Source organism: Orcinus orca, chromosome 6 (assembly GCF_937001465.1).
Source record: "Orcinus orca chromosome 6, mOrcOrc1.1, whole genome shotgun sequence".
NCBI lineage: Eukaryota > Metazoa > Chordata > Mammalia > Artiodactyla > Delphinidae > Orcinus > Orcinus orca.
Window position 1 is genome coordinate 118890747 of NC_064564.1, and position 27444 is coordinate 118918190.

Consider the following 27444-nt stretch of genomic DNA (forward strand, 5'->3'; position numbering starts at 1 on the left):
TTTGCAAACGAACACAATTAGGCAGTAGAAATGGCTCCCTTAGCGACTTAGGCCAGACGGACAGCTGCTTATGACGGCAGGTTGGGTGTGAAAGAAGGTCGCCTAGTGGGGTGGAGAGGGGGCTGTGATGCTGGGGGGCGCGCGGGACGGCCCCCCCACATTCTTTCTTTCATGAATGTGGCCTGGGTCCATCACCATGTGTCAGACACACTGTGGACAGAAGAGCTGTTTGCTAGCAAAGCTCAAAAGCTGGTGATTCCGGAAAAAAGACAAACAAGTGACCATTAGCTAGGAAGGGAGACATTCAACCTCATATGAAATTCAAGAGAAGCAGAGAAAAATGACGCGGAGCCTTTGCCGGCAAATCGAAGTATATGCAGCTGTTTCTGCTGTTATTATAAATCAAGATGTTACTGTCGGTTCTGATTGGCAGCCTTAAGAAACGTAAGAATTTATATTTTCTTTGTTAACCAATTCTCTATTTTCCAAATATTCTATTGTAACTGATACTTTTACAATTGAAGAAAAAAATCTTTTAAAAGATGGTTATTGGTAGATCAGCCTAGGGACCTAGCCAACATTTAAAGGTTATCATCTTCTCTGAGAACATATATTCTAAGTTGTCAGCACCTGGATTTAGAAATGAGTGTTTGGTACACAGACTCCCTTCATGACCTGGGGGCCTCTGACTTCATAGCACAGGGCAAGAGCTGGTTCTGACCCTCCATGCCTTCACCAGGCTTCCACCCATCATGCCACAGTGGGGTGCAGAACAGTCTCTGTGTGTCCTGCATCATGTCCTGTAGAGAGGGAACCACCCAGAGAGTTACCTCCTCCAGGGCCTCGTTGGCCTGATGCTCATCAATGCACTCCACCTGCAGGGGCACAAGAGCACTAGGTTGGTAAACGTGCAGTAAACGCCCTCGTCATCATTGTGACCACCATCACCACCATCACCACCACCATCACCATCACCACCATCACCACCATCACCGTCACCACCATCATCACCATCACCATCACCACCACCATCACCACCACCACCACATCACCATCACCATCACCACCACCACCACCACCATCACCATCACCACCATCACCACCACCACCACCATCACCACCATCACCATCACCACCAACACCACCACCACCACCATCATCACCATCACCACCACCATCACCATCACCAGCACCACCATCACCACCATCACCATCACCACCACCACCATCACCATCATCACCACCACCATCACCATCATCATCACCATCACCACCATCACCACCATCACCATCACCACCATCATCACCATCACCACCACCACCACCACCATCACCACCATCACCACCACCACCAACATCATCACCACCGTCACCATCACCATCACCACCATCACCACCAACATCATCACCACCGTCACCATCACCACCATCACCACCACCATCACCATCACCATCACCACCATCACCATCACCATCACCACCACCATCATCACCATCATTATTCACCAGGGCTGCCAGGTGCCTATATTCATGCCCCATCACACGCCACCAGATGGGGCCTGGAGATGTTCCTAAGGAAGGGATCCAAAAATCCTCTGAGCCATTAGGTCACCTTTGCCCCTATTCCAAGGATGAGTTTAGGATCACATAACGTAAACTCCAAGGAATCGTTAGAGGATCCATTTTCAGACCATCTTGAAAGCAGGGGAGGAAACAATGTGTTGCCCCCAGAGCCAAAGAGCTCTGCTGTGGCTCGCGAAGTACCAGCCCCGCCACTGTATTCCTCACCCGCATTGGGAGGCTTGTCCCTGTCACTGAATGTGGGCGGTGGGGAACGCGTGGAGAGGGGGAGAGGGTGGTGGTCAAGGCAGCACCGAACTTTGAGTCTGCAACATACTTGGTGGCAAAGACTGTGCGTTCATACTGTCACCGCGTCTTACCAGATCCTTACCCAGAACTTTTGCATATAAGATTTACAAATGAAAAACTCTTGTAACTAGGGTGATCGTAGATGAAAATGCAGTTAGTGGGTGATTCCCCAATCCACGTAAAGACCCCAGACGCAGCGGCACCATGCATCCCTTCCTTCTGTTCCAGGGGCTCGTGCTGAAGTCATTTTGGCCAAAAACATACTGAAAGCCTTCAGATTACCACCTCTTTTGACCTAGAAATCCCACCCCTAGGAATTTATCGCAAGGAAATCATGGATCCTCAAAAAAATTAACTATAAGGCTGTTTATCAGAGCTGCTTATACAGAGTGAAGAATCGAGGACAAGCTAAGCCCTTATCGCCGAGCGGATGGGTTGGGCCAGTCATGGCACATCAAGCGGGGGGTCCACACGGCCAGCAGAGCCAGGGAAGGAGGCAGATGCGTCAGCAGCACCAACAACATTTGCCATACACTCAGTGGGAAAAGCACATTATCAAGTTCAGCACCATTCTCTTGTCTCGTTTTGTTTTGTTTTGTTTGCCGTACGCGGGCCTCTCACTGTCGGGGCCCCTCCCGCTGCGGAGCACAGGCTCCGGACGCGCAGGCTCAGCGGCCATGGCTCACGGGCCCAGCCGCTCCGCGGCATGTGGGATCTTCCCGGACCGGGGCACGAACCCGTGTCCCCTGCATCGGCAGGCGGACTCTCAACCACTGCGCCACTAGGGAAGCCCCCAAAAGAATATTTTAAATGATATTTTTTTTTTTTTTTTGCGGTACGCGGGCCTCTCCCGTTGCAGAGCACAGGCTCCGGACGCGCAGGCTCAGCGGCCGTGGCTCACGGGCCCAGCCGCTCCGCGGCATGTGGGATCTTCCCGGACCGGGGCACGAACCCGCGTCCCCTGCGTCGGCAGGCGGACTCCCAACCACTGCGCCACCAGGGAAGCCCCATTCTTTTTTTAATATTTATTTATTCATTTATTGGGATCTTAGTTGCGGCACGCGGGATCTTCATTGCCGCGTGCGGGATCTTTAGTTGCAGCATGCGGGATCTAGTTCCCTGACCAGGGATCAAACCCGGGGCCCCTGCACTGGGAGTGCGGAGTCTTAGCCACTGGGCCACCAGGGAAGTCCCAGCACCATTCTTGTAAAAAACCAAGAATTTTATAAACGCTTACCAAAAAACCCCGAAAGGCTATACAACCCCCCTCCTCCATTTTGTTTAGAAAGATTGACTGACTTTTAAAAACGTTCCTCGGGATTGACATATATACTAATATGTATAAAATGGATAACTAAGAACCTGCTGTATAAAAAAATAAATAAAATAAAATTCAAAAAAAAGAATAAAGCTCCTTGATGGTGAAAGCAGTCATCCATCCTGCCCCATGGGCCCGTGAGACAACGGGGCAACCCCACAGCCAGCCAGCAATGGAGCAGGAGGCCAGTAAGGACTTCCAGTCCTGCTGCCTCGGGGCTGAGCTGCTGCACAGACAGGAGGCCTGGCAGGGTGGAAGGGCGCCCACAGCGGCCACCAACAAAGCTCTTCCCTAGACCCTCCATTCATCTGGACTACCTGGTCTTGCACACGCTAAGGGCTGTCCTCCTGCAGGTGTGCACTCCACCCGGCCGTGCCAGCCCTGGTGAGGAGGTGAAGGAAGGGCCCGGGGTCAGCGTTCTGTCCTTAAACCTGTGTGACCTTGGGCAGGTCCCTGGCCACCCCCTCCAGCCTCCCTATCCTTGGCTGTAAAGTGGGGTCATCAGTCCCGCCTTGCTGAGGTGGCGGGAGATGAAAGATGATGCTGTTGCCGGGCACGATGTCCGCGTAAATGGTGGGTTTGGTTGCTGGTGGAGTGAACGTGAGCATTCCTTCTCCATCAAGGTGAGAGAGGTGAGTCGGCGGGGAAGCCCGAGGAGCCTCATGTCACCCCCCCCATCCCCGTCTATCCGCCGCCCCCCCCCCCAGCCCGCTGGATCTTCCTTCGTGACTGCTGGCGGAGAGGAATCCGCTGTCACATCGCCTTTCTCTAATGTGTTTGGGGAGCCAGTCCCACTGGGTGCCACAGGCACGGCCTCTTACCTGCTTTATCACGTGCTTTACTTTGGTTTTTGTCTCCTCCACCAGAAGGTTCACCCCCAAGGCCCCAGGATTCAGCCAGTCCAAAATCTACCAGCAAAAGAGAAGCTTTCAGGAAAGCGTACACGTGTTTTCACTTCCCAAAGCGTGTGCCCACCTCCGGTGTCTTTTCCGGTCCTCCTAACTAATTTCCCTCGTGGGCTGGCCAACGAGGCAACGGCCCAGAATGCTTTGGAGGCCTGTGAAGGCAGAACCCGAGCCCATCTCTTTGAGGTCGATTCTGGAGCTCTGTCCACCACCCCACACCCCTTCTCCAGTCTGTGGTGAGGACCTGCAAGGCATCCAAGCACCAGCACCTCCCTGGGGCAGAGGGTTTCTTCACTCTCTCTAGCCCCCTAGGATCCCAGCTTCCAGCATCCACCTCCAAACTGGGCATCCAAACAAGAAAGTAACTGGTCCATAATTGGTGCCATCATAGTCACAGCCATGTGTGTGCCTGGCACGTGCCAAGCACTTTACAGCCACCCACGCAGTCGGCGCTGTTGCTATCTCCTTGTTTACACTGGAGGAAACTGAGGCACAGGGAGCAGGGTCCTTGCCTGAGGCTACAACACTAACAACTGAGAGGGCTGGGAGTCGACTGGAGCTCTGGAGTCTGACTCCAGAGCTGGCGCGTCGAGCCAGACCTGCAGAGAGATGGCTGCCACGCCAGAACTCTGCGCAAGGAGGCTGAGGATAGGTGAGCGTGGATGATGGGATGACAGTCATCAGAGGATGGGGGGAGGGGGCAGGATGCCGAGGAGGGCACATAGGGGGTGGAGCCCCGTGTCCAAGGATTCTCAGAGTTCAGAAAAGTTTCAGGATTCTGTAATCCAGCCCGTGTGGCAGCCTGAATCCCGCTCAGGGAATAGCAGGGGTGGTGTTCTGAGCCGCTTACGCTGGTGAAGGAATGCACACTCAAGCATTCTTAGGGGGCAAGTTAAACAGTAGAATGCACCCCTGTCTTCGGATCAAGTCTTTCCCCCCCTTTAAAAGTAACTACTTTTAAAATTCTCTGGTCACCCAGAAGCTCACCGGCTTTACCACTGGCTGACACCCCACAGTCTCCCACACAGAGGGGATTCTCACAAAGTGAGAAAACTCTAAAAGACCGATTATCGTCAAATTGATGATTTTTTTTACAGAGACTAACAGTTAAAAAACTCGACATCTTATGCATTTAAACATTCGTTTGCAGCTTTCCTTTTGTTCTGTGAATTTTTCACGTCCTAAACATTTTCACAGGCCCTGGAAAAGGCCCAAGTTCCCCCAGCGAGGGACTACTGGTGGGGTGTTTTAGGAGTTTGGAGGCGTCTGATTATGAATTCTGAACGTTCGAGGGTGTCCTGTCTCTATGGGCCGAAGCACATGGACCCATGGGTGAAAAGGATGAAGGTGTCGTCCATCCTCCCATATTCAGACTGGAGAGGCCTTAATTTCATCCACCATTTTAGAAAGCGGGAAACCCAGGCCCAGAGGGGCAAAGGGCACCCCGGAGGTCACGTCTGGAGGTACCGGAGGTCACCCTATGAGCTAGAGGCAGATACTGGCCGCAACACGGGCCCCTTGCCTCCCTGGGGTCGGACCTGGCCCCTGGTCCCTCGTGACCGTTAAACCGGTAGGGGGCCGGGGGTGGCGGCAGGAGATCCAGGTCCTGGGCTCGCCCCGTACCGTCGGCCCCTCGTCGCCCCCGCCTCCCCACCAGCGGACAACTCGGCACCTGGTACTTTTCCATTGTGTCTTGCGGGGAGACTCCCGGCCTCCCTGTCCCACCACTGGGCGCTGGGGCGCACCGCTAGCCCCAGCCGAGTCGGACCCTAAACTGAGCATGCTCAGTCTGGACCGCGTCCGGTGAGCGCCCATCCCCCACCCTGGGGGCGCCCTTCAGCCCCGGGTGCTGGCCTGATCCAGGGACCCTCCCTGCCCGAACAGTGTCACAGTGTCCGCTGGGGCACCCGCGCGTCTCCAGCAGGCCGGCCCTCAGGGAGGAGCGGGCGGAGCCTCGAGCGGGGAGGGCGGGGCCTCAAGTGCGGTGGGCGGGGCCTGAGCGCGGCGGGCGGCGCGCGGCCCCTTTAAGGCGCGGCCGGGGCGGGCCCCGCGGCGCGGCCCCTTTAAGGCTTGGCCTACGTGGCAGCCGCTGGAGCCGCGGACGGGGAGCGAGGCCGGCCGCCGGCACTTCCTGTGGAGGCCGCAGCGGGCGCGGGCGCGGGCGCCGACGGGCCGAGCGCCGAGGGAGCGAGCGAGCGAGCTAGCCGAGCCTCCCGCCGCCGCCATGGGCCAGAACGACCTGATGGGCACGGCCGAGGACTTCGCAGACCAGGTGCGGCCTGCGGGCTCGGCCGGCCCCTCCCCCGGGCCTCCCGCCCGGAGCCTCCTCCCCCGGCCCCCCTCGGCCCCCTCTCCTGGATTCCCCCCGGGCCCCCCGCCCGGCCCGCCTGCACCCCCCGGGCCCGGCCCCGAGACCCCGGCCGCCCCCAGAGCCGGCCCCCGGCCCGCAGGGCCGCCCCGAGGCCTGGGCCGTGCCCTCACTCCCGATCCCACCGGAGGGATCGCGCCCCCTCCCCCAACCAGGGCCCTCCCTCCTGGGCTCGCCGCCCGTCCCGGCCGGGGGCACCCCCAAACCCGCCCCAAACCCGGTCTCCGGGCCCAGCCTGCCCTTGCGCCGCCCCCCCACCCGGGCTCTGGGTGTGTTCCCGGGCCCCTGCTTCGGCGCCCAGCTCGGTGGGCCCGTCCTCCCCAGCCCGGCCCGGGCCATCCTAGAAGCCGAGGGGTGTCAGCGGCTGCCTCCCCGGCTCCGGAGAAGGGGCCCGAGGCCCCGGGGTGCGTGGGGCGCGTCCTCTGCATTCTACACTGTTGGGTGGTCCCTGCACGCTTTTCCTTTTACTGGGCGCTCTTCGGGGGCGGGCTGGGGAGCTGATCCTGAACGGGGGTTGGTCAGGCTGGAGGCCTGGGGTCCTCCCAGAGGAAAGGGGGCGCCCTGGTATGCACCCCGCTGCAGAAAGCCACAGTACTTGTTTTCTCTTTCCCAGATGTGTTGGGTTCCTGGGGTCCCTTTGACCCTTCCCTGCGTTTTCCTTCCCTGTTTGGACTCTGCCCTGAGACTGAAATGAATGGGTATCTATCTGTCTGTACACAAACCTGGGAGGAGGGGAAGCCTATCTTCCTGTTTTTCCCCTTTCAAGGGTGTACAGGTGGCCTTCCGAGCTACAGGGAAGCCCTTGAAACAGGCCCTTGAGTCACCATTAAAGGTGTTCAAAAACTAGATGGACAGAACCAGATCCTGGAAAGGGGAAAGGACACAGCTTCCACCCTCTTTCTCTACGAAGCTTGGTCCAAAGAACATGGTGGTGATTATTCAGTCGTGTACCTTTTACTTCTAAAAGTATCCCGTTATGTCTACAGACGAACAGCCCCATCTCTGCCGAAGATCCATGTCTGGCCCAACTGTCATTCTTTCTTTGGTTCACTTACTGTGTGTGTGGCTTTGCCAGAGTTCACAGTAGTGAGGTTAAATTTTTTATTTTTATGGAGGTGGTATTAGTTCATCATACTCTGAGGCTGGGCTTCTTGGAGGGTGTGTGTGTGCGTGTGCGCGCGCGCGCGCGCGCGCGTGTGTGTGTGTGCGCGTGTGCACTTTCTGATCAGTTATTGGTGAACAAGATTTCCTGTCGTTTCCCTCGAGGGGTGATACCTCTCTTGCGTGGTCTCCCAGTCAGGTTCTCCTAAGCGCTACTTTCCTGTGAGCTGATACTTTAAAAACCACTTTGGGGATAAAACATAGCAACTTGAAGAAACAGTTTTTCCTAAGGTCATGATTTTGTGTTTACAGACACAATCCAAAAATTGTATCCCTCTCAAAAACAATTCATATCGAAAGCTCTCAGAAACCAAGTAGGCTTGCTTAGTTTGTCGCTTTTCATTGCCATAGCCGTAGTGACCCAATTTTGTTCCCCCAAGTAGCAACTACCTAAGGAGACGACTCCTTTTAGCCAAGGGAGTCATCAGAGCCTTGTACACTCACTCTGCAGCCCGGAAAAACCCTGGTTTTGCAAGTGAATTTCATAACCGAATCTAGATAAAATGTCTCCAGTCAAGTTGCTGCCAACTATCAAATGATAAACCCTCCTACTGCCAAAACAAAAACAAAAACAAAAAAACCCCACCAGACTCTTTTTACGTAATCCTTTCTTCTCTTTCTCCATTTTGTTTGCCTTCAGTGAGAGAAGCAGAATCTTGGAACCAGAAAGGCCCTTGAGGGGCACACAGGGTTGGCCTGCACCAGTTTACTATGGGAAGGGAGGCCGGGCCTGCTGAGGCTCCTGGACTGGCCTGGGGCCATGGCCCTGGGAGAAGCCCAGTCTCCGACCTCGAGGCTAGTACCACACACGACGTGCTTCTAAAGCCTAGTGTTCCTCTCCTGGTACAAATGAAGGGAACCGCACAAAGCACTAGCGTCGTAAGAGGGCACGCGCTGCCTTAAAAAACGGAGAAACAGCGTGGACCGAGGCCACATCTGTCGGGCAGTGCAGGCCCCTGCTGTCAGTTTTTCAGCAGCAGAGCCCACCTTGATGGTGACAGCTGTCAGCGGACCCCTCTGTGGGTGACTCAGGAGGGCGGGGCCCAGCGCGCTGTCACAGCCAGAGTTAGGAGCCTCTTCTGGCGGCAGGCTTGGTGCGAGAGGAGGATGTGGACAGATAGTGGGGTGCACAGCCAAGGCAGTGGCTTCCTGTGGACAAAATCTGGGGCGGCGCTTTTGTTTTTAACATTTACCCACATAGTACTAAAACAATAAAGGTGCTGCGAGTCCAGCTTTTAAGATGAAAATGATCTAATTTGAAGGGACTGGGGAAATGTCATCAAAGTCACTGATCATATAATGTGACATATCTGTCTTTTCTAACCTTGTCTTCAGAAAACAAAAGCAAAAATGAAGTGACAGGATTTGGCCAGAAAGTCTGGGCTGCCGTGAACAGGACCTCAAAAGGGCCATGTGTTCTCTGAGAGTTATGACAGTAATCCTGAACCTTCGATACACCCGCACTGGGCCAGATCCTCCGTATATACGACTTCTGCCGCCCCTGGATCCCGGAGCTTGGCCATAGCGTTTCCACCTTTAGATGCGGAGAGGGAGGTCTGTGTGGTCTCGCGCAGCACGTGGTGGGTCAATATGTTGAGTCCACGTGTGGCTTGGCCGTCCTGCGACCTTGCCTTCAGGTCTGCAGAGGCGCGAGCGCAGGGTGAGTGGTCTGGTTACTTCCCGCTGGCAGGCTCTGCCCGAGCTGCCTCTTTGGCATCAGGCTCCTTGCCCTGCGTGGCCAGGGACAGTGTCCTCCTGCTGGAGAAAGTACTGAGAGTGCTCTGTGCGGGAGCTGGGCATTCGGAAGCCATCTGAGACTGGTCTGAAGGAGCCAGAGACTAATGAACTCGGCAGTCCAAAATTATGCACGTGCCCTGCAGCTGGAGCTCGCTGCCAGTCTGCAGACTGTAACTTGCAAGCACATTTGCACCAGTAAATAGGAGTATTAGCACTTAATGGGTTCTGCCTGGTGGTTCGTCACCAAGGTGACATAAGCTGCATGAGGCCTTGCTCTCCAGCATGGCCTTTGGTATTTTTTTTTAATAAATTTATTTATTTACTTATTTTCGGCTGCATTGGGTCTTCGTTGCTGCGCGCGGGCTTTCTCTAGTTGCAGCGAGCAGGGAGGGGCTACTCTTCGTTGCGGTGCGCAGGCTTCTAATTGCAGTGGCTTCTCTTGTTGCGGAGCACGGGCTGTAGGCGCCCGGGCTTCAGTAGCTGTGGCACACGGGCTCAGTAGTTGTGGCGCACGGGCTCAGTAGTTGTGGCTCGCGGGCTCAGTAGTTGTGGCGCACGGGCTCAGTAGTTGTGGCTCGCGGGCTCAGTAGCTGTGGCGCACGGGCTCAGTAGTTGTGGCTCGCGGGCTCAGTAGCTGTGGCGCACGGGCTCAGTAGCTGTGGCGCACGGGCTTGGTTGTTCCGCGGCCTGGGGGATCCTCCTGGGCCAGGGATCGAACCTGTGTCCCCTGCGTTGGCAGGCAGATTTTTAACCATTGTGCCACCAGGGAGGTCCCTGGCCTTTGGTGTTTTTACCTGTCCTCTGGCAGGACAGAGCCGGTCCTGGAAGCTGTCACCCCCAGGAGCTCCCCTTGGCCTCTGGTCAATCGCCGGAGAGCTAGGATGGCCTTGGCAGGACACTGAGCCGGGCATACACAGCCCCCAGGCCTCAGGGCTCTGGATTAACAGTGCGTGGATGACCGTCAGCATGGTGGGGTTCTGGTGACAGTGGGGGGTGGCTGCTGAGTGTTTTCCTCTTGTTCCTTTGCTCTGTCACCCCCTCCCCAGCAAGGGCTTCCTGCCTTATGCCGAAAAGGCATGGGGAGAGGGCAGAGGGGAGCCGGCTGACTCACTCTCCCTGCTCACCGGCCTTAGACAGGAGGTTCAGAAAAGCCGCCCCGCCTCTTCTGGGCAGTGGGGTGGAGGCGTGCGGGCGGGGGCTGTGGCTGGTGAGGCCTGCTCCCGGAAGGTCAGGTGCAGCCTGGAGCTGCCTTCCTATTGGTAGGCGCTTTGTCCCACGTGGGTTTTTAGTAAAGAAAGCCAGGCCATCTCTCCAGCTCAGGGCCGGCTGACATCTCTTCCTGGACCTTGAGGTGCTGCGTGACCCTACAGAGCAGTGCTCAGGGAGACTTACTGGGGGTTCGGGGGTCTCGGTGGACGCACATGTGTGAGGCACTGAGCTCCAGTACCAGCCCTGACTCAGCCTGATGTGCGGGAAGTCACCTGGCCGCTGGTTCTAATCTGGGACGTGCAGGCTTGAGCTGGCCCTTGAGAAGGGCAGCCGCGGTCCTTGGTGATCAAGGAAGTCTGACTGCCTCTTTTCTCCGCCTCTAAGTTCTCGTGAAATAAGAATCGCAGACTGCTTTCCTCAGGTCCCTTTTGTCCTGAATGCTAAGACAAAGTAGGTTTTCCCGTGCTCTGTGGGACATGATCGCCGTATTCCCAGGGTTATGTCCCAGGTCAGGTGTAGCTACCCCAGTGGAGAGAATGGCTGACCGCCCCGCGGGTGCGCGGGCAGCAGGCAGCCCCCGGCCTTCGGGCCCTTTGTGTGAGCGGGAGGCCGGCTTAGCACGCGCACCGGCCAGGTGGCTTCTGGGTGCCTGCTTCGGGGGCTCTTCTGCTGTGCCGAGGGGACACTGTCTAAAGCAGCGTGACGTGGGTTCAGGGGCCACACGTTGAGACCAAGATGTGTGTAGGCAATAAGATTAAAATTGGGTCTGGTCTCATGTTATATCACACCTAGTTTTTTTCTTTCCTGTTCAGTGCAAACAGGTGCCCATTAGCGCGTGGCTGGTTAAGAGAGGCTCCGGATCGGCCTGACTTATAAAATCGCCAGCCCTAAACCTAGGCCACGTATGACTTTGAAAATCAGATTCGTGCTTAGTTCAGAGCACAGATGCCTGAACTTTTGCTGTGCTTTTCCAAAGCAGAGAGACGTCTGTCTCCTTGGTGTGTCTGCATGCAGAGGGAGGAGTGAGTTATGTGTCCGAAGGGAACCTTCTCTGGGCCGCTCTTTAATCCTCTTGACCCAGACACTCAAATTAAGATGCGTCACGGAGGCTTTAAACACTGCCTCTGTCTCGTCCTGTGGGCTGCGGCGCGGTAGGCGCGCTCCCCCGCCCGGGAGTCCGAGTCTGCACAGCCGTCCGGCGGGGCCCTGCCGGCCTCGCCGTGGCTTCTCCCCGGTTTCCACATCGAGCTGAGGCCAGTGTCGTCGCCCGGGCTTCTGGGCGGGGCCTTGACACGAGGGCCAGGGCATCAGAGCTGAGGGGGTGCTCTTTGTGTCTCGCCGGGCTGGGTGACTACACCGCTGCTGGGCATTTCGAAATCATTCGGGCCATGAGGCAGAAACGGGAGGGCATGTGGCATCAGCTGTCCCCGCAGCCCCCGATCTGACGTGTTTCTTCTCTGCGTGGACTCCAGAATTCATACAGGAGTATTTGGGACCTCTTTTTTTTTTTTTAAACAGGGTCCTTTCCCTTTCCTTTTCTCCTCTGCTCATTAAAGTTGGAAAGAATCTTCGCCACCATGGACACAGCTGTCCTCACTTCTAGAAGGACGGTAGAGACCACTCCCCCTCCCCCCAAAGTAACTCAGTCCGTCTCCAGTCCACAGTGTGCTGGCTGGTGGGTGTCAGAGCCAGGATGAGAACCCTGAGCTCCGGTCTCCGCCGTGCTTCTGTGCCCGTACCTGCGTGCGTGCCTGTCTGCGCGTCTGTCTCCCTCACTGTGACTCCAGCACCGCTTCCGTGGGGGTCAGGGGCTGAGCAGACGCGTCACCTCGGGGCTCAAGCTCCAGGACTGGAGGAGAGTGGACACCTGGCTTGTCAGCTCGCTCTCCTCCGCTCCCAGGCCGGCCAGGCCAGGCTGCTGTGGCCCAGGTGCCCGGAGGAGGGGAGGCTTCTCTGTGCAGACCGAGCCAGAGCTGACGAACTACAGGCTGGTCTACGCAGCCCGAGGCTCGTTAACCCTGTTGGACAGCTTTAGTGCTTCCTAGGACTTGTGAGCCGCCCTTCAGAACACCAAAACCGAAGGAACGCTCCTATAGACACCTCTGTTTATTGCACCGCCAGGTTCAGTCGGCTAAGGGGCTGTGACGCTCAGCTGTCCCTCTGAGGAGTCAGACTCACCGCTGCCCTTTAGACTCTGCTCCTGACATGTCACTCGTGTGGGTGGGTCTCCGATCTTTCTCCCGAGTTCCTGCTGTGTTAGCGTGTGTCACAGGGTTTCTTTCCCTTTGTACCTCAGCTTCGAACGCCTGGTAAGACAAAGTGCGTGCAGTTCACCGAATGACATTTGTACCTCAGTCTCACCTTGCCTCTCTGTGTCCTAATCACCCATCTTAAGTGGCGCGGCTCGCAGGGGGCAGGCGGCCGTGTCTGGAGGTGTCGGGCTGTCGCGGTCGGAGCGGGGCCGCTCACGGCAGCTGGTGACAGAGAGGCCGGGGAGCTGCTCGCAGCCCTCGGCGCAGGACGCCCCACGACAGAGAGCGAGCTGGTGCGGAGGCACCCTCGACGGGTCGCCTCCGAGGGCCGGTCCAGTCTGTCGCTGGGCGGGTCTGCCTTGCCCACGCCCTGTGTCCTGTGGCAGTCCCACGCGTGACGACTGTAGTTGCCACACACACATCAGCTGAGATGGCGGAGGAGGTCGGGTCGGGCCCGGGGCATCGCCTTCGGGCTCCTTCGTCTCCAGGACGGAGGCCTGGGCGGTGCCGGGAGCGGGCGCCGGGCCCCTGACCCTCGGCTTTCCGCGGCCCCGCAGTTCCTGCGAGTCACCAAGCAGTACCTGCCGCACGTGGCACGCCTCTGCCTCATCAGCACCTTCCTGGAGGACGGCTTCCGCATGTGGTTCCAGTGGAGCGAGCAGCGGGACTACATCGACAGCACCTGGAGCTGCGGCTACCTGCTGGCCTCCTCCTTCGTGTTCCTCAACCTGCTCGGACAGCTGAGTGAGTGGCGCCGGCGCTCGGGGGCCTGTGTGTCTGCAGCTCCTCACGCCAGGCCAGCAGCCCGGGCCCGGCAGTTGGGCCTGCCGGCGCGCGGGTGCGTGCTCTGTGTTGGGTCCTGGCTGCGTTGCTTTGAGGCCCTGTGATCAGTGCCCAGAGCGGGAGGTGCTGGAGATGGGGGCACCTGGGTGGGCCAGCGAGGAGCTGAGGCACCCCAGACCCAGGGTGTCTGGAAAGGATCAACAGGTAAACAGAGAAGGGGGCGCATCAGACACCAGTGCAGCTGCGTCGGCCTCGGGTCTGCCTTCCGCCCCTGCTGGCCGTCTTGCGGCGGCAGCGTTCCCTCTCGCACGTTAGGGGGCAAGGACGGGACTTGCACTTGCCAGCCTGTCCCGAAGCCCCACAGTTGAGCTTCTTTCTGATGGACAGTGACTGACTGTAAGCAAGGGACCCACTTTCCGGACCAGTGTTTTTGATGAGTAAAGACCAGTGGACGCGTGTGTGTGGCCCGTGCCTACCACGACCCTCCCAGAAGATGCTTTTTGCTTGGGGGTGGGCGGTTGGGCTGCCGCTGCGCGGAGGGCCAGGTGAGTGGCCGCGGTCCCCTGAGCCTCGCCCTTCTCCTCTGCAGCCGGCTGCATCCTGGTGCTGAGCAGGAACTTCGTGCAGTACGCCTGCTTCGGGCTCTTCGGCATCATCGCGCTGCAGGTAAACGGCACGCGGCTGGGGTCTCACTCTCGCTCTGGTTAGAGCAGAGCTGCTGGCGAAAGGCATTTGTGAGGACTCAGGCTCACTCCCCTCTCGGCCCTCTGTGTGTCTGCCTGGAACTCCTTTTCTCTTCTGAGAAATTGCTGGATTTTCCTCCACGCCAGCCGTGGAAACTCAGGAGAGCCAGACAGCCGAGCGCCCTGGGAAGGGGCCGAACTCCGGGCATCCTCCTTTTGCCACTTTCCTGAGTTCCCTGTGACAAGGGGACAAGTCACGGGGTCGGCTGCAGCCAGGGCACTGTGTTGTTAGCGTCTTACTTCATAAAGAAGAGCACCTAGCTACTCACGTGAGATGTGTCACACACATCGACTGCAGACTGGCGTCTCAGAGCTGCTGCGTTCTCCAGAACGTCCTGGGCCCCGCCCTGAGGAGGCAAGGGCTTGCTGGATCCGGGGCCACCGCTGCCCCGAGACGCTGAGCTTGGGGCCGTCGGGGTCCTGAGAGGGTTCTGTGCGTCTTGTATTTAGATTCTCACCTACGCTGGAAGAACTGCCTGGCGCTGTTCATTCTGTAGAAATACAGATCTGTCTGAAAATGCTGAGCCTCAAGTTTCTCTCTCTTCTCTGTTCTCCTTAGACGATTGCCTACAGCATTTTATGGGACTTGAAGTTTCTCATGAGGTAGGTGCCTTCTGGCTGGCGACTTCGTGCACTTTCCTCGTGTTTCTAAACTCAGTAACTGTTGGTTGAAGTAAGTTTCTTTGGGTCCAAACCATGCTTCTTAGAATCTGTAGCGGACGTTGGTGAAGCCTTTTCCTTCCCCACCCACAGCCCCCAGGACAGAGGTGAGAATGAGGTCATCCCTCCCGACCCCGTATCTCATGAGGGCGACGAGGGCCCAAGTGAAGTACTGGCTCCCAGGGACCCAGCTGGTCAGCAGGAGAGCCCAGGCCAGGCCATCCCGAGGGTGGCGCGGAGGCACCCGTGTCTCCGGTCGCGTGGGGCTTCCCTGTCCGTGGGTGTCACCGGAGTCCCTGCTCCTGCCGGGGTCTCCCGATGTGGTCCGCCGGGCGCTCACAGAGCCTGATGAGCCTGAGCGACTAGCGTGGCGTGTCCGTTCCTCAGGAACCTGGCCCTGGGAGGAGGCTTGTTGCTTCTCCTGGCGGAGTCCCGTTCCGAAGGGAAGAGCATGTTCGCGGGCGTCCCCACCGTGCGCGAGAGCTCCCCCAGACAGTACATGCAGCTCGGAGGCCGGGTCTTGCTGGTCCTGATGTTCATGACTCTCCTGCACTTCGACGCCAGCTTCTTCTCGGTAAGTGTTCCTGTCGGGTCCCTGTCCTTCTAGAAGGGGTGCTGCCCCCTCTTCCCAGCTGTGCACTAAGCATAGCTGAGGGGCCATCGGGATGATCCTGTTAAAGGAAACAGCACTGCCAAGCTCTTACGCACCAAGAAGCTGCCTTTCCAACAGATTAGGTCCCGCATCTCCCTGACCTCGCTGAAGGGTCCGTCCAGGCTGCTGGCGAAGGTTCCTGGCACAGGCTCCTGTTTCTGTTTCCTTCCTCACACTCCTGCCTTTATCGTGTCCTTTTTGTTGGGGCTGCAGAGTCGAAGGCTTTGTCCTTGTCCCCCAGTAGCTTACAGAGCTGGGGGGCCCCGGCTGGGCGGGGTCCCCAGGAGGGGCTCCTGGTGCTGGGGAGGGGGGGAGCGTTTGGCTCTAAGCAGCGCCGGGGACTGTGGTTGTGACTGACAGGTCCACCGGGCTCAGACTGGGGCAGGTCCCGGTAAATCCCAGCCTGTTCTTTGGAGACCTACCATTCCCCAAACCTTTCTCAATTTTCAAAGCGTTGCTTTCGCTGCTGCCCCCATCGCAGGAGACATGATTTTCTTCCCTGCTTGTAATGCCGGCTCTCGGCACGCCCTGAGTCACTCCACCCTGGCCCACGGGCAGCTGGAACCTGCCTGTGTATTTCCATTGCTTACCTTCCAACCCGTGCAGATTCTCCAGAACATCGTGGGCACGGCTCTGATGATTTTGGTGGCCATCGGCTTTAAAACCAAGCTGGCCGCTTTGACTCTCGTCGTGTGGCTGTTTGCCATCAACGTGTATTTCAACGCTTTCTGGACCATTCCCGTCTACAAGCCCATGCACGACTTCCTCAAGTACGACTTCTTCCAGACCATGTCGGTGATCGGAGGCTTGCTCCTGGTGGTGGCCCTGGGCCCCGGGGGCGTGTCCATGGACGAGAAGAAGAAAGAGTGGTAACAGACCCCTCCCCGCCTGGCTGGGACCCGTGGCCGTCGAGGACTGGTTCAGGGTGGATTCGCCATAACTGCCAGCATTTCTGTATCCTCTCCCCTCCCCTCCCTTGGTAAAGGCACAGATGTTTTGAGAACTTTATTTGCGGACACCTGATAATTGATGGCTAAATCTGCTCTGGACCCCACCACCTGGTGTCTGACCGTGCGGAGCCGGCCGGCCCGTGGTCAGCACCTCCCTCCCCAAGGCCGGCCGCGGCTCCGTGGAGTGAGCAGCTTGCTTGGCTGTGGCCTCTCGGTCCTGGTTTTCTTTCGGTTCTTTTTTGGGGTGGGGGACCTTCAAGCTGTACTGTGAGCAGATACATTTGTGTATCATTCAAAGCAGTCTCCCTCTTTATTTTTTTTTAAAGTTTACGTTTTTAGCTAAAACTACTCGATGATTTGGGGTGGCCCCGCCCAGCATCAACACACTGGTTCCGACTCGCACCAGTGCCTTCCCCGTCGTTTCTGCCCTGCGTTGTGATGCTTTATAGGGACAGCGAGAGCATGTAGAGAACCCCAGACCCAAAGCGTAAGGCAGCGCTGGAGGGGCAGCGAAGGTGCGGTGAGAGGCGTTCACCAGGGCCTCGACTCGGATCGGTGCCGTTTTTATGGGGCGACGCCCTGGGAGCGGTAGTGGCTCAAGGTGCGGACGGTGGCCCATGGGGAGGCTGCCCGGAGCCCGCAGGAACCCGCCCCCCGGGCCCGGCAGCACGTGGGCCTCAGCCGCATGCGTGGCCAGCTCGGTGGGGGCCAGCTGCCACCGCGGGGCCGGGCCAGAGCGGGGTGCTCAGACCGGTTACCTCACACTGAGCTGCCCCAGGGCCACAGCCAGAGCCAGGCCGGCGCTGCCTGCTGTCTCCCCCCTCCCGGGGCTCCCCAGGCCATGCGGCCACCACTCCCCATCTTCACGAGGCTGCGGCTTGCTCAGACTGTCCATTTGCTATGCTGAATGCAGCCCAAAGTACTTTTTACGATTTGTGATGCCTTACCGATTGGATCTCGAGCCTGTATTTCAAGTTTCCTAACATTGCCTTATACTGTTTCTCTTCCTGGGGATGTGAGTGCTTCTTGCTGTTCTCCACTCGTCCGCCTCCTAGCGATGCCTCTGTGCCTCCCACGGGGAGTCAGGGTCAGACCGACACGGTGAGGCTGGCGAACTCCCCTCCTTGGAGGCCTCTCGCAAGCCTTGCCTTGGGGCCGATCTCACCTTCTCCGGTTCGCTCAGCTAGGGGTGCCAGCCTGAGGGCCTCCCCAGGGCTGCTGGGGCCAGTCCTGAACCCAGATCCACGTCTACCTTCCAGGCCAGAGCCAGGGTGAGGTGGGGAGCAACCCGCCCCGCCCCTCCCCAGCGAAGCCCCTGGTCAGCTTCCCGGGGCAGGGGGGAGGCCGGCTCTTACCCACCAGTGCGCTTAGCGCCTTTCCAGCACCCTCCTGTGTCCCCGCCACTGCAGAGGCTCAACCCAAGACGCTCCCAATCCCTCCCCCGGTGGCCCTACTCCCCGAGTATTTATAAGTTCAGAGGCTTTTCTACTTCAGTCACTGGGATGCTCCCACACCACGGGGGTGTTCTGACTCAGTGCGCAACCTGGGCAGGGTGGCGTCTTGATCTACACCCCCCTCCCCGTTACCCCAGCATGATGGCCCTGATGAACGGCGCTCTCGGCCAGGTCGCAGTTGCTCCGTGACACTGTTTCTGGCAGGGTACGGGTCTTCTTCGGCTCCCTGCTAGGAAGACCTTTCTGGTTTGTAAAAACTGAGATTGACCCTGGTGGCCAGGTGGCGTCGTGGCCACCAGTCCCGCCTCCCCTGGCCCTGCGTGGGCTAGTGCTCCGGCCGGGGGTCGATGCCTACTCGGGGAGAAGAGAAAAACAGGATCTACCAACTGGTTCTGGCGCAACGATTTCTGAAAAATTTTTTGCTTTATGGGGGAGATAGTTATGAATCTCATTTTATGCTGTATTTTATATCTTAGTTGTGTTTGAAAACATTTTGATTTTTGGAGACACGTCAAAATAAATAGTGGCATTTGTTGTATGCAGTGTGATCCTCTGGTGTCGTCCAGCCAGGCGGGGACTGGCCAGGGCTCTCCTCGGTGCCCCCTCCGGGGTCCCTGCTGCTTCCTGGGGGTGGGGGTGAGACCCTGACATCCGCGGGTCAGACCCCCCGGCCCGGCCTTCTGGGGCAGCAAACGAGGAGTGGATGGACATCCCACCAGTTGGGAGGACGCACGGCGGGCACCTCGAAGAGGAACATGGCGTGCATGCCGGGAGGGTTCTCGAAAGGCTCTCAAGATGCGTTTTCTCCAGCGACTTTCCATTAACCTGACTGTTTGAAAGAGCTGAAGCTCTTAGGTTTGCGGTGATGACTCTTGGACTTCTTTCTCAACGAGCCGGACTGCTTCTGCGGCACAAACAGAGAATCCCGATCAGTGGAGGCGTTCTGATCTGACGCAGGGGTGCTGTAAGCCCGGCCCCCGCAATCCCGGCCCGCAGAGAGGAAGAGGCTTTAGTGGAAACTCCTGGGCAGCAACCCAGGAAGCAGCCCCCCGCCCCCATTAGAGCAGCCTCGGCGCTTATCTTAACGTAGCGTTAGCTTGAGATTTCGGTTGTGAGAAAGGTGTTTTTTTTAAAGAAGCTGAAACCATAGCTAGAAGAAGCCGCTGCCACGCCGGCAGCCCTGGGGGTGGCACCCCACCTTCCCGCGCTTGGGGACCCGCTCCCGGCCCGCGGCCTCGCTGTCCCCAGGGCCCGTCTCTCTGCGGCGTCTTGGCTTCTCGTCCTCATCCCCTGTCAGAAAGTCGTCGGTGCTGTCCCCATGCTCGGTCCCTCCCAGGTCCTTTTTGGTGAACAGCTCGGCTGGAAGGAGCAGAGGTTTGGGCCGTTTTAGGTCGAGTCCACCACCCGTGTCGGGGGTCAGCCGGGCCCAGGACTGGAGGACACACGGCGGGAGGGAGCTGCTCACGGCTGACAGAAACGGAGCGGGCGGTCGCAGCCCGGATCCAGAGGATGGGCAGGGAGGGGGGCGCGTCCCGGCTTACGTGGGTACAGGTCTGTCATGCTGTCGTCACTGTCACTTGGGGCGGCGCCGTCATCGCTGGACGGGGGTTCCCAGAAGGCTGCTCTAGGGCGGGGCGGCCCGCCACTGTCCTGCCGGGCTCCCCTGCTCCCACGCCTGCCGCCGGCACAGGCGGGCACGAACTCCACGCGCTGCTTCTGGCACTCCTCGTCTGGGAGACAGACGTGCACGCTGCCCGGTTCCCGCCTCGTCTCCCCACAGCCCTCGGGGAACAGAGCTGAGCTCCGCCAGGGCCCCCCGAACCCTCCCCCCACAGGTAAGATCAGCAGAGGAAGGCGAGCGCCACCAGCCGGGTTCCTTTCGGGAGAGCAGGGGGGCGCGTGGGGACGCGGGCACGGGGCAGGAGGGTGGCGAAGGCCTCCCTCTCCTCTCCTCCCCGACTAGGACGCGCATGGAGCATCTGTTCTCTGGCTCCAGCCGGCCACGGCTGGGAGGGCGCTGAGCGGGCACAGGAAGCCGGGCCAGCCTGTCCCCTGGAGATGGAAGTCCCCTCAGGCACAGCGGCCAGGACCCCCGCTGGATGGCGGGGCTCAGCGGAAGTTGGTGCCTGGCCCTTGCCGACCCTTGGCTCAGAGCAGAGGGCGGGGACGAGGCCTCACGGAGAAGCCTCGCTGCAGCCACACCGGCCCTCCTGCACCGAGGACTCGGGGCAGCCGGCTGCTGGAGCTCGCCCTCCGTCGGCCCTCACTGTCCCCCAACTCCGGCCATCGTCACTCACGGGGTGGACGAGCCCTGCTGGGCCCCGGCTCCCTCGTCACCGCCCACCTGCAGGGCCCCATCCCCGGCTGCCCCTCTGCCACCCCCTCCACGGCCGCACAGCGGCCCCGTCACCAGCAGAGCGGAACCTGCGCATGGCCAGGCGCCCCGGCCCGGCATCGGAACCGCTCCCTACTCGTGGGGAAACGCAGCCCCTTCCCGCCTCGCCGAGCAGCTGAGCGCGGCTGTGGGAAGCAAGGTGCCCGGGGACCCCGTGTCCTGCCTCCGCAGGCCCCTCAGCGCCGCGCTCGCAGCCTCATCTCTTCACTGGGAAGCAAGGCCTTCGGGCTCGTCCTCCTTCACCTTCCTTCCCGTCCCCAGGCCTGCCCAGCCGCTCCCCCTGCCCCCGCCTCGCTCGCTCGCGGGGAGGCTCAGGCCTCCCGGCCCGCTCCGGCCTGGCTCTGTCCCCACCTCGCCACCTCAGCTGCCTCCGTCAGATCTCGGCTCACTCTTCCGTCCGCACCTGCCCTTCGGGGCTTCGTCCCTGAGACTCCTCTCTGCCTCAGACACGACCGCACGGGGCTCCTCTGAGCTCAGGCCCGGGCCTGTCACCCAGCTCCACGGGATGCAGACGCCGTGTCTGTGTCGCTGATCTGCATCATCTGAGGGCTGGTCCGTGTCCTCAACAGCCACCCTCCCTGATCCACCTCCACTTGTAACGTGCGAAGGAACCTGTGCTCCTCCCCAGAAAGCCATTCTTCAGACTCCACTCTCCCACCTTCGTGACGTCATCAGCCACCAGTTGTCACACCAGGACCCTGGGAAGCACAGCCGGTTTCCCCCTCTCCCTCACTGCCCCCGTCCGCTGATTCTATCCACAAAACCGTTAGAAACCTCTCACATCCTTCCATCTGCCCTGCCAGCACCTGGTGACCCCAGCCACCGGCATCTTCACCTGGGTGACTGCACAGCAACCGGGTGGCCCCTCCCCTCCCCTCTCCCCTGGCAGCAACATGTGATCCTGAGACACAAACAGATCAGGCCAGTCCCTGCTTTAACCCTTCCAGGGCATCCCCACTCCACGGCTGCCAAGACCCACTGTGGTCTCGTCCCCACCTGCCTTTCTAACCCCACCTTGCCTGGTGGCACAATGGCCGTCCTCCAGACACCCCCCTAGCCAAGCGAAGCACTCTCCCCACCTCCCCGCCCCCACCCCCCGCAGTCCCTCAAGTCTCAGTCTAAAGAGAAACCCTCCGAGAACCTCCTGCATAAGACAGGTCCACCTGCCTCGCTTGACACTGTCTTCTTCACAGCACTTAACACAACCTGCATCCCTTCGGAGTCTGCCTCTGGCTCTGCACCGTCTCTACCGTCGTCCCTCTCTCCTCACTGTACTGGGACCCGAACCACTGCATCCACCAAGTACCACCAAAGGATGCCCGGGCTGCCGCTTCTGCATTCTAGGGGCGCTGGTCCTGGGGGAGGGCAGGCAAGCACCCAGACACCCACGTCCCGCCTTGGCTACTTACATTTCTGCAGCGCCCTCTGGTACCGCCGGCCCTGGGTGTGCCTCAGCACGTGCTCCGGGGACTTGTTGATGTGCCGCAGGGTGAGTTTGCAGAACAGCTGGTGCCTAAGGGGACAGTTCACAAGCAAGGATCCAGACCCAGGGTTCTCCACCCTGGCCTCCCCCAGACAGACTGACAGGGGAGGTCTACCACGTGGCTGGGGCATCAGGATTCTTAGAAGCTCCCAAGCAACTGCAGTCCGCAGCCGGGTTGGAGAAGCACTCATCCAGGCGGACTGCGGCCTCTCACCGTCTACCTGGAAAACAGGCCTCACCAGCCTCGCCGGACTCTGCTCCAGCACGAGAGAGGCACGTCGGCGAAAGCCTGGCAAAGTGCTCGACAGTGGGAGCGTCTGCCATGACCCTCTTCGTTTTGACTACTATTGTCAACCGTGCGCTCTCAGCTAAATCAAAGCTCTCCTTTAAACTAAAGGAGACCAAGCACAAGCGCTCCAATCTTCTTGAAGCAGACAGGCCCAGGTGACAGACCTCACGTTTACAAAAAAGCAAACACGCACGGGGGACGGGCCTCACTTGAGATCCCAGGTGACTCACAGCTCCAGGACGCCCACCTGGATCTCAGGTCTCCTATCTCACGGGAGGGTGCGCGCTGCAGAACAGGCCGCGTCTTTGAGGAGCGCTCACCCAGCGGGGAGGGGTCGGGGCTTTGGAGTCTACCCAGCTCCGGCCAGACTCAGCACTAGGAACTGTCCCACCCTAGGCCTCCCGGGCAGTGCCGGGCCCGCCTCGGCCCGGCCCAGCCACGTACGGGTTCTTGGTGCTGGGCACAATGTGTGGCTCGAACTCGGCGTAGTCGAAGGCCGGGGAGGCGCGGACCAGCCGCCGGTACTTCTTGCCGCGGGTGTAGACCTGGAGCTCCGGCAGGCGACAGGGCAGCTCGTGGCCTGTCAGAGCGCACCTCACCTGCGGGCGGGAAGGCGGGGCGGTCAGGGGGTCTGGGCGGTCTGGGGACCCGGGGCCCGTCGCGCGGGGTCCTGTGCTGCCCGCCCACCTTGCGGGCGCCGGGCTCCAGCCGCAGGCTCGGATGCTCCCGCAGGAAGGCGCATACGTCGGCCGGCGGCTCGATCATGGCTCGGCGCGCGCGGAGCTGGAGGCCGAACGTCGCTCGAACCACGTGGGCTGGGGCGGGGCCGGGCGGCGCCCCGGAAGCAGACGCCTCCAGATCCCGGAAGCGCGCGCCCGGGCGAGGGGGGATGGCGGCGGCGAGGGGGCTGGGGCTGCGAGCGGCAGGGCTGGGGTCGCTGCTGCGGGCGGCGCGCACGGGGCCGGTGAGCGGAGCAGGGTGGCCGGGCTGGGGGCGCGCGCCCGGACTGAACGAGCTCAGCCGGCCCCTTGCGTCTCCGCAGGCCCCGGCCCGCGCCGTCCGGAGGAGCGCCCTTGGGGTCATCTCGCGCCCAGGTGAGGACTCGTCCAGGGATGCCCTCGGCATCCGTGAAAGCCGCCCCGTCTGTCCGTGCCTCCGCTTTGCCGGGGCGCGTGGCGTCACGATAAGCCCTGGAACTGCCGCCCGAGCCTCTGAGTCGGGCCCTGGGTGCGCGCGGGCTCTGGCGGGCGCTGTCGTCCGCGCTGCCGCCCGACACGCTCGTCCCGAGACGTGCCATAACCGCTCCACGGCTCCTCGGGCTGATGCGGGGCCAACCCAGGACGGAAACTGTGTGGGCTCCTAAAGGAAAGCGTAGCTAATCACCACAGTTTGCATGTTGCCTCCAAGGCACAGCAAAGGGTACTTGTCTGTAGAGTGCTGTGCACACTGCAAAGGCACGTTGCAAGCCTGCTCCAGGCCTGCCTTTTCACCATCCTCCAGACCCGTAATGCTTTCCGTTGATGGGACTCACCCTCTGGGAGCCTAAATGTACTTCCTGTGTTTGTTCTGCCGACTTTAAATTTATGAACGATGAAAAAGAACAGCTGTTCTGAGTTCTGTAAACCACTCTCCCGAGTGTATCACATTCAGTCTGCAGAGCACAGTAGCCTGTACCCGTGCACCTTCATGACAGGATACATCTCAGCATATTCTTGCACAAAAGGCGTGAGGTGGTTCCATGAATTACCCAGGGTCATGGTTGGTGGCAGAGCCAGGACGAAGCCCTGGATCTCATTCAGTGGGTGAATGTCCACTGAGTGGGTGTCATGCGCTGGGCACTGGGTTAGGAGATGGGCTGGACGCATGTGCTGGGCTCCCGACTGCACGTGGTGGCCAGGGCCCTCTTCTGCATCACGTTCTCTCCGGTAGTCATGGCAGCTTCAAGGAGTTGTCTGCTCCAGTTCTTTGTTCCAGGGCTTCCGGCCCCATGCCCATGTTGTGACATCTACTAGGGTTGGTCTGGAGGCCCAGCAGGTGTGGCAGCTCTTCAGCCGGAGCAACTGCTGCAAAAACGGAAGACGACTCCTTCCTCCAGTGGTTTCTGCTTCTCATACCTGTGACTGCCTTTGGCCTGGGGACGTGGCAGGTAAAGCCTGGCTTCTCGCGCTCCTGGCTCTGAGCCCTTGACTCTGCTGCCATCTGCTCAGGCTTATGCCCTGTGTCCGCAGGTCCAGCGCCGGAAGTGGAAGCTACAGCTCATCGCAGAACTAGAGTCTAGAGTTATGGCCGAGCCCATCCCGCTGCCCGCAGAGTGAGTGTGTGAGGCCGCCCCCCCCGGGGCTGGGGCTCAGGTGAGGTCAGCAGTGGGGCCTGGCTGCTGCCACCCTTCCCGACCCTGATGGGAGCCCTCAAAATCAGGGGTCCTGCTAGGCTTCCTGTTGACACCCGACTGCCCTCGTGAAGCTGCCTGTCATACAGACACAGATCTTTGAACCTGAGTTTCGTGCCTTTTCCAGGCCCAGTGTAGCTGAGGGACCCCCCCACAGTGCTGACGGCTTTCTGCAGCAGTAATTCTTAGCTGGAGGGGAGGGCACGCGCATGTCACGTCTGGACATGAGAATGGTACTGTGAGAAAATGCGCAGGCATTCGACTGCTTTCTCCCCTCATTTAAAAGCACTGTCCTAGGAATTCCCTGGTGGTCCAGTGGTTAGAACCCCAGGCTTCCACCGCAGGGGGCCCTGGTTCCATCCCTGGTCGGGGAACTGAGATCCCACAAGCTGTGCGGCACAGCCAAAAAAAAGGCACTGTCCTAAGAGTGCCAGCTAAAATCACAAAGCTTTCCAGACAGAGGAGCAAACAAGTGGATCACATTCGGCTTGCAGATGACGGTTTTGGCCCACGTATTTTATCGTGTTCACACAGGAGGCCACAGCTTTAAGCTTTTCTTGAAAACATGGACTGTTGGGCAGCACAGATCCACGTTCCCATGTGGCATCAAAGGGATCAGCTTCCCCCTTTGGAGGGCGCATCACGCAGACCCCACCGTGGCGGTGTGTCCCCTTCTACATTGCTTCTCAGGCCACGGTGGGCTTCGTGGTTTGCAGACCCTTGAGAGGGTTTGTCTTCCTGCCAAACCTGGCTTGGTCTCGGCTCCTCCCCTCTCTTGTAGCCCGATGGAACTGCAGAAACTGGAGTACCGGCCGGTGAAGGTCAGGGGGCACTTTGACCACTCCAAAGAGCTGTACATGATGCCCCGGACCATGGTGGACCCGGCCCGGGAGGCTGGCCGGCTCTCGTCGGCGGCTGAGAGTGGTGCCTACGTGGTCACTCCCTTCCACTGCACTGCCCTGGGGTGAGTGGGACGCGGGGCAGCTGACCGGCCCGGCAGATGCGGTCCTTCCCACCTCCTTCCTTCTCAGCCCCCAGCCCTGGGGAATCCAAGAAACCCAGATAAGCTCGACTCCTTGGGAGTTTGAAATGTGTAATTCTGACATTATTAAGCCAATTAACTTCTTACTGAACAACGCCTGCCTGTTGAGCTCTGAAAGAAGGAGAGGTGAACGAAACAGGCCTCTGGAGAAACCATGAGTGGCCCACACGTTTAGTGCTTAGGGTGCAGCCTGAGGGGCCAGCAGAGGAACTCAAGAGAAAGGAACCCCCAGCCCTGCAGGGAGGGAGTCGACTCGAGGAAGGCTTCCCGGGGGCTCTTTGGGTCAAATAGTGAGTGAGGAGATGGGCGGAGTATCCCAGGGGAAGGAAGTGACATGTACACGTTGGGGGCTCTGCAAGTGCAAGGCCGGTAAGTAGAGCAGCTGCCCAACGGTAACATACAAATGAAACCCCAGGTCCCTTGTCAGCCCCAGCTTTCTGGTTTTAGGTCTGGGATGGGCCCCAACGCTGCGGCTCTGGGACTCCCCTGGTTAGGATGGGAGATTGTGGGCAGACACGCGAGGCAGTAGTTGGAGGTGGCGGGGCGGTGTTGGTCATTGGCTGCAGGTGCAGCAGGTGAAGCACAAAGCAAGCGGAGGCCGCTGCTGCTGGCGACAGTGGCGCGGAGGCCACGAACCTACAGCACTCAGGGTCGGGCACCCCCTCCCCCCTCCAGCTAGCTCTAGTGACCCTTAAACCCTTACCGTGCTGTGGTCCGGGAGGGAGGCGCCAGAGTGACCGTTAGTGACCACCTTTATTCAAAAACCGTCCCCGACCTCAAACAGCGCGCTCTTACTACTCCAGAGTCACCATCCTGGTAAATAGAGGGTTTGTGCCCAGGAAGAAAATGAATCCAGATACACGGCGCAAAGGCCAGGTAAGGGGCATGAACCCGTCCCCCTGTAGGAACCAATCCAGGCTCCATGCAGGGCCCCACAGAGCATCTCACACCTTCCTGGGCAGGTTGAGGGAGAAGTGGACCTAGTCGGGATGGTGAGGCTGTCGGAGACCAGGAAGCCCTTTGTTCCCGAGAACAATCCTGCGAGGAACCACTGGCATTACCGGGACCTGGAGGCCATGGCCCGGCTCACAGGCACAGAGCCCATCTTCATAGATGCCGACTTCAGTACGTTGTGAGCAGGCCCTGTTCTACCTTCCTCTTGACCCTGGACAGCTCCCCGGCACTTCCGCCCCAGCGCTCCCCCAGCGCTCCTGTTGGTGGAGCGCGAGTGTGCTCGACAGGCGCTAAGAGGAGGGCGACATGGGGGGGCTGGCTGACTGGCCACTAAGTGCCAAGCAGCTGGTAGCACAGGCCCCGGTGAGGACACAGCCCACTGTCCCCGCAGAGAGCACAGTCCCTGGAGGACCCATTGGAGGGCAGACCAGAGTGACCCTGAGGAACGAGCACATGCAGTACATCATCACCTGGTAAGCCCGGGCTCCGCCCACTCCTGCTCGCCCCACCCTCCCTTCAGCCCCTGACAGCGCTCACTTTCTTTCAACCTAAGGTACGGACTCTGCGCGGCCACCTCGTACCTGTGGTTTAAGAAATTCCTAAGCCGGACTCCTGGTGTGTGACAAGGCTGGCGGATGTAGCCCTGTCCCTGAACAGCTGAAACCATTTCAAGAGACTCGACTTTAGGCTGATGACGTATTACTGGTATAAATAAATCTCTACATCGCTTGTGTAGCGCCTTCCTTCCACCCAAATGAACTAGTCCATCTAAGATCCGGGCTTGGTTCAGCGTATTCAAGTACTGCTTGGCCTTTTCAAAACTGGACCAAC

General features: G+C 59.4%; 4 protein-coding genes across 7 annotated transcripts in view; 2 read left to right on the top strand and 2 right to left on the bottom strand.

Annotated features, from left to right (window-relative positions):
- STKLD1 (serine/threonine kinase like domain containing 1) overlaps nucleotides 1-6318 on the bottom strand; it is a 19851-nt gene extending 13533 nt beyond the window's left edge. The window contains exons 1-4 of the mRNA XM_049711873.1: nucleotides 6172-6318; nucleotides 5765-5839; nucleotides 4009-4095; nucleotides 831-875 (exon numbers count right to left, since the gene is read on the bottom strand). Of these exons, the coding sequence (XP_049567830.1) occupies nucleotides 831-875; nucleotides 4009-4095; nucleotides 5765-5839; nucleotides 6172-6318 (354 nt within the window). The remainder of the gene's footprint in view (nucleotides 1-830; nucleotides 876-4008; nucleotides 4096-5764; nucleotides 5840-6171) is intronic.
- On the top strand, nucleotides 6164-18599 carry SURF4 (surfeit 4). The gene is made up of 6 exons (XM_004284998.3): nucleotides 6164-6364; nucleotides 13377-13563; nucleotides 14192-14268; nucleotides 14905-14948; nucleotides 15393-15579; nucleotides 16264-18599. Exons 1-6 carry the CDS (start codon nucleotides 6317-6319, stop codon nucleotides 16528-16530), a joined length of 810 nt encoding a protein of 269 aa, XP_004285046.1. The 5' UTR covers nucleotides 6164-6316; the 3' UTR covers nucleotides 16531-18599.
- Nucleotides 18466-23048, bottom strand: SURF2 (surfeit 2). The gene is made up of 6 exons (XM_004285049.4): nucleotides 22916-23048; nucleotides 22673-22827; nucleotides 21866-21969; nucleotides 19603-19791; nucleotides 19260-19420; nucleotides 18466-18965 (listed from the first exon to the last, which is right to left on the bottom strand). The coding sequence occupies exons 1-6, from the start codon at nucleotides 22991-22993 to the stop codon at nucleotides 18882-18884; spliced, it is 771 nt and encodes a 256-aa protein (XP_004285097.1). The 5' UTR covers nucleotides 22994-23048; the 3' UTR covers nucleotides 18466-18881.
- On the top strand, nucleotides 22992-27341 carry LOC101280885 (surfeit locus protein 1). Of its 4 annotated transcripts, XM_049711464.1 has the most exons (9): nucleotides 22992-23192; nucleotides 23271-23322; nucleotides 24241-24374; nucleotides 24457-24539; nucleotides 25399-25581; nucleotides 26463-26535; nucleotides 26622-26784; nucleotides 27005-27086; nucleotides 27167-27341. In XM_049711464.1, exons 1-9 carry the CDS (start codon nucleotides 22992-22994, stop codon nucleotides 27234-27236), a joined length of 1041 nt encoding a protein of 346 aa, XP_049567421.1. In that variant the 3' UTR covers nucleotides 27237-27341. The 4 variants fall into 4 exon arrangements, with proteins under 4 accessions (XP_049567421.1, XP_033271222.1, XP_012394199.1 ...); XM_033415331.2 differs by lacking the exons at nucleotides 22992-23192; nucleotides 23271-23322; nucleotides 24241-24374 and adding an exon at nucleotides 24745-24850; XM_012538745.3 differs by lacking the exons at nucleotides 22992-23192; nucleotides 23271-23322; nucleotides 24241-24374 and adding an exon at nucleotides 25152-25279.
- Nucleotides 27342-27444: the final 103 nt, after the last annotated feature.

Coding starts and splice junctions, on each gene's coding strand:
- SURF2 (XM_004285049.4), bottom strand. CDS start 22,993: ATGATCGAGCCGCCGGCCGACGTATGCGCCTTCCTGCGGGAGCATCCG. Junction 19,421..19,602: donor CATGACAGACCTGTACCCAC/GTAAGCCGGGAC, acceptor TGCTCCTTCCAG/CCGAGCTGTTCACCAAAAAG. Junction 18,966..19,259: donor GGGTCCCCAAGCGCGGGAAG/GTGGGGTGCCAC, acceptor TTTGTGCCGCAG/AAGCAGTCCGGCTCGTTGAG.
- SURF4 (XM_004284998.3), top strand. CDS start 6,317: ATGGGCCAGAACGACCTGATGGGCACGGCCGAGGACTTCGCAGACCAG. Junction 14,949..15,392: donor GACTTGAAGTTTCTCATGAG/GTAGGTGCCTTC, acceptor TCCGTTCCTCAG/GAACCTGGCCCTGGGAGGAG. Junction 15,580..16,263: donor TCGACGCCAGCTTCTTCTCG/GTAAGTGTTCCT, acceptor CAACCCGTGCAG/ATTCTCCAGAACATCGTGGG.
- LOC101280885 (XM_049711464.1), top strand. CDS start 22,992: ATGGCTCGGCGCGCGCGGAGCTGGAGGCCGAACGTCGCTCGAACCACG. Junction 23,193..23,270: donor GGGCGGCGCGCACGGGGCCG/GTGAGCGGAGCA, acceptor GCGTCTCCGCAG/GCCCCGGCCCGCGCCGTCCG. Junction 26,536..26,621: donor ATACACGGCGCAAAGGCCAG/GTAAGGGGCATG, acceptor CTTCCTGGGCAG/GTTGAGGGAGAAGTGGACCT.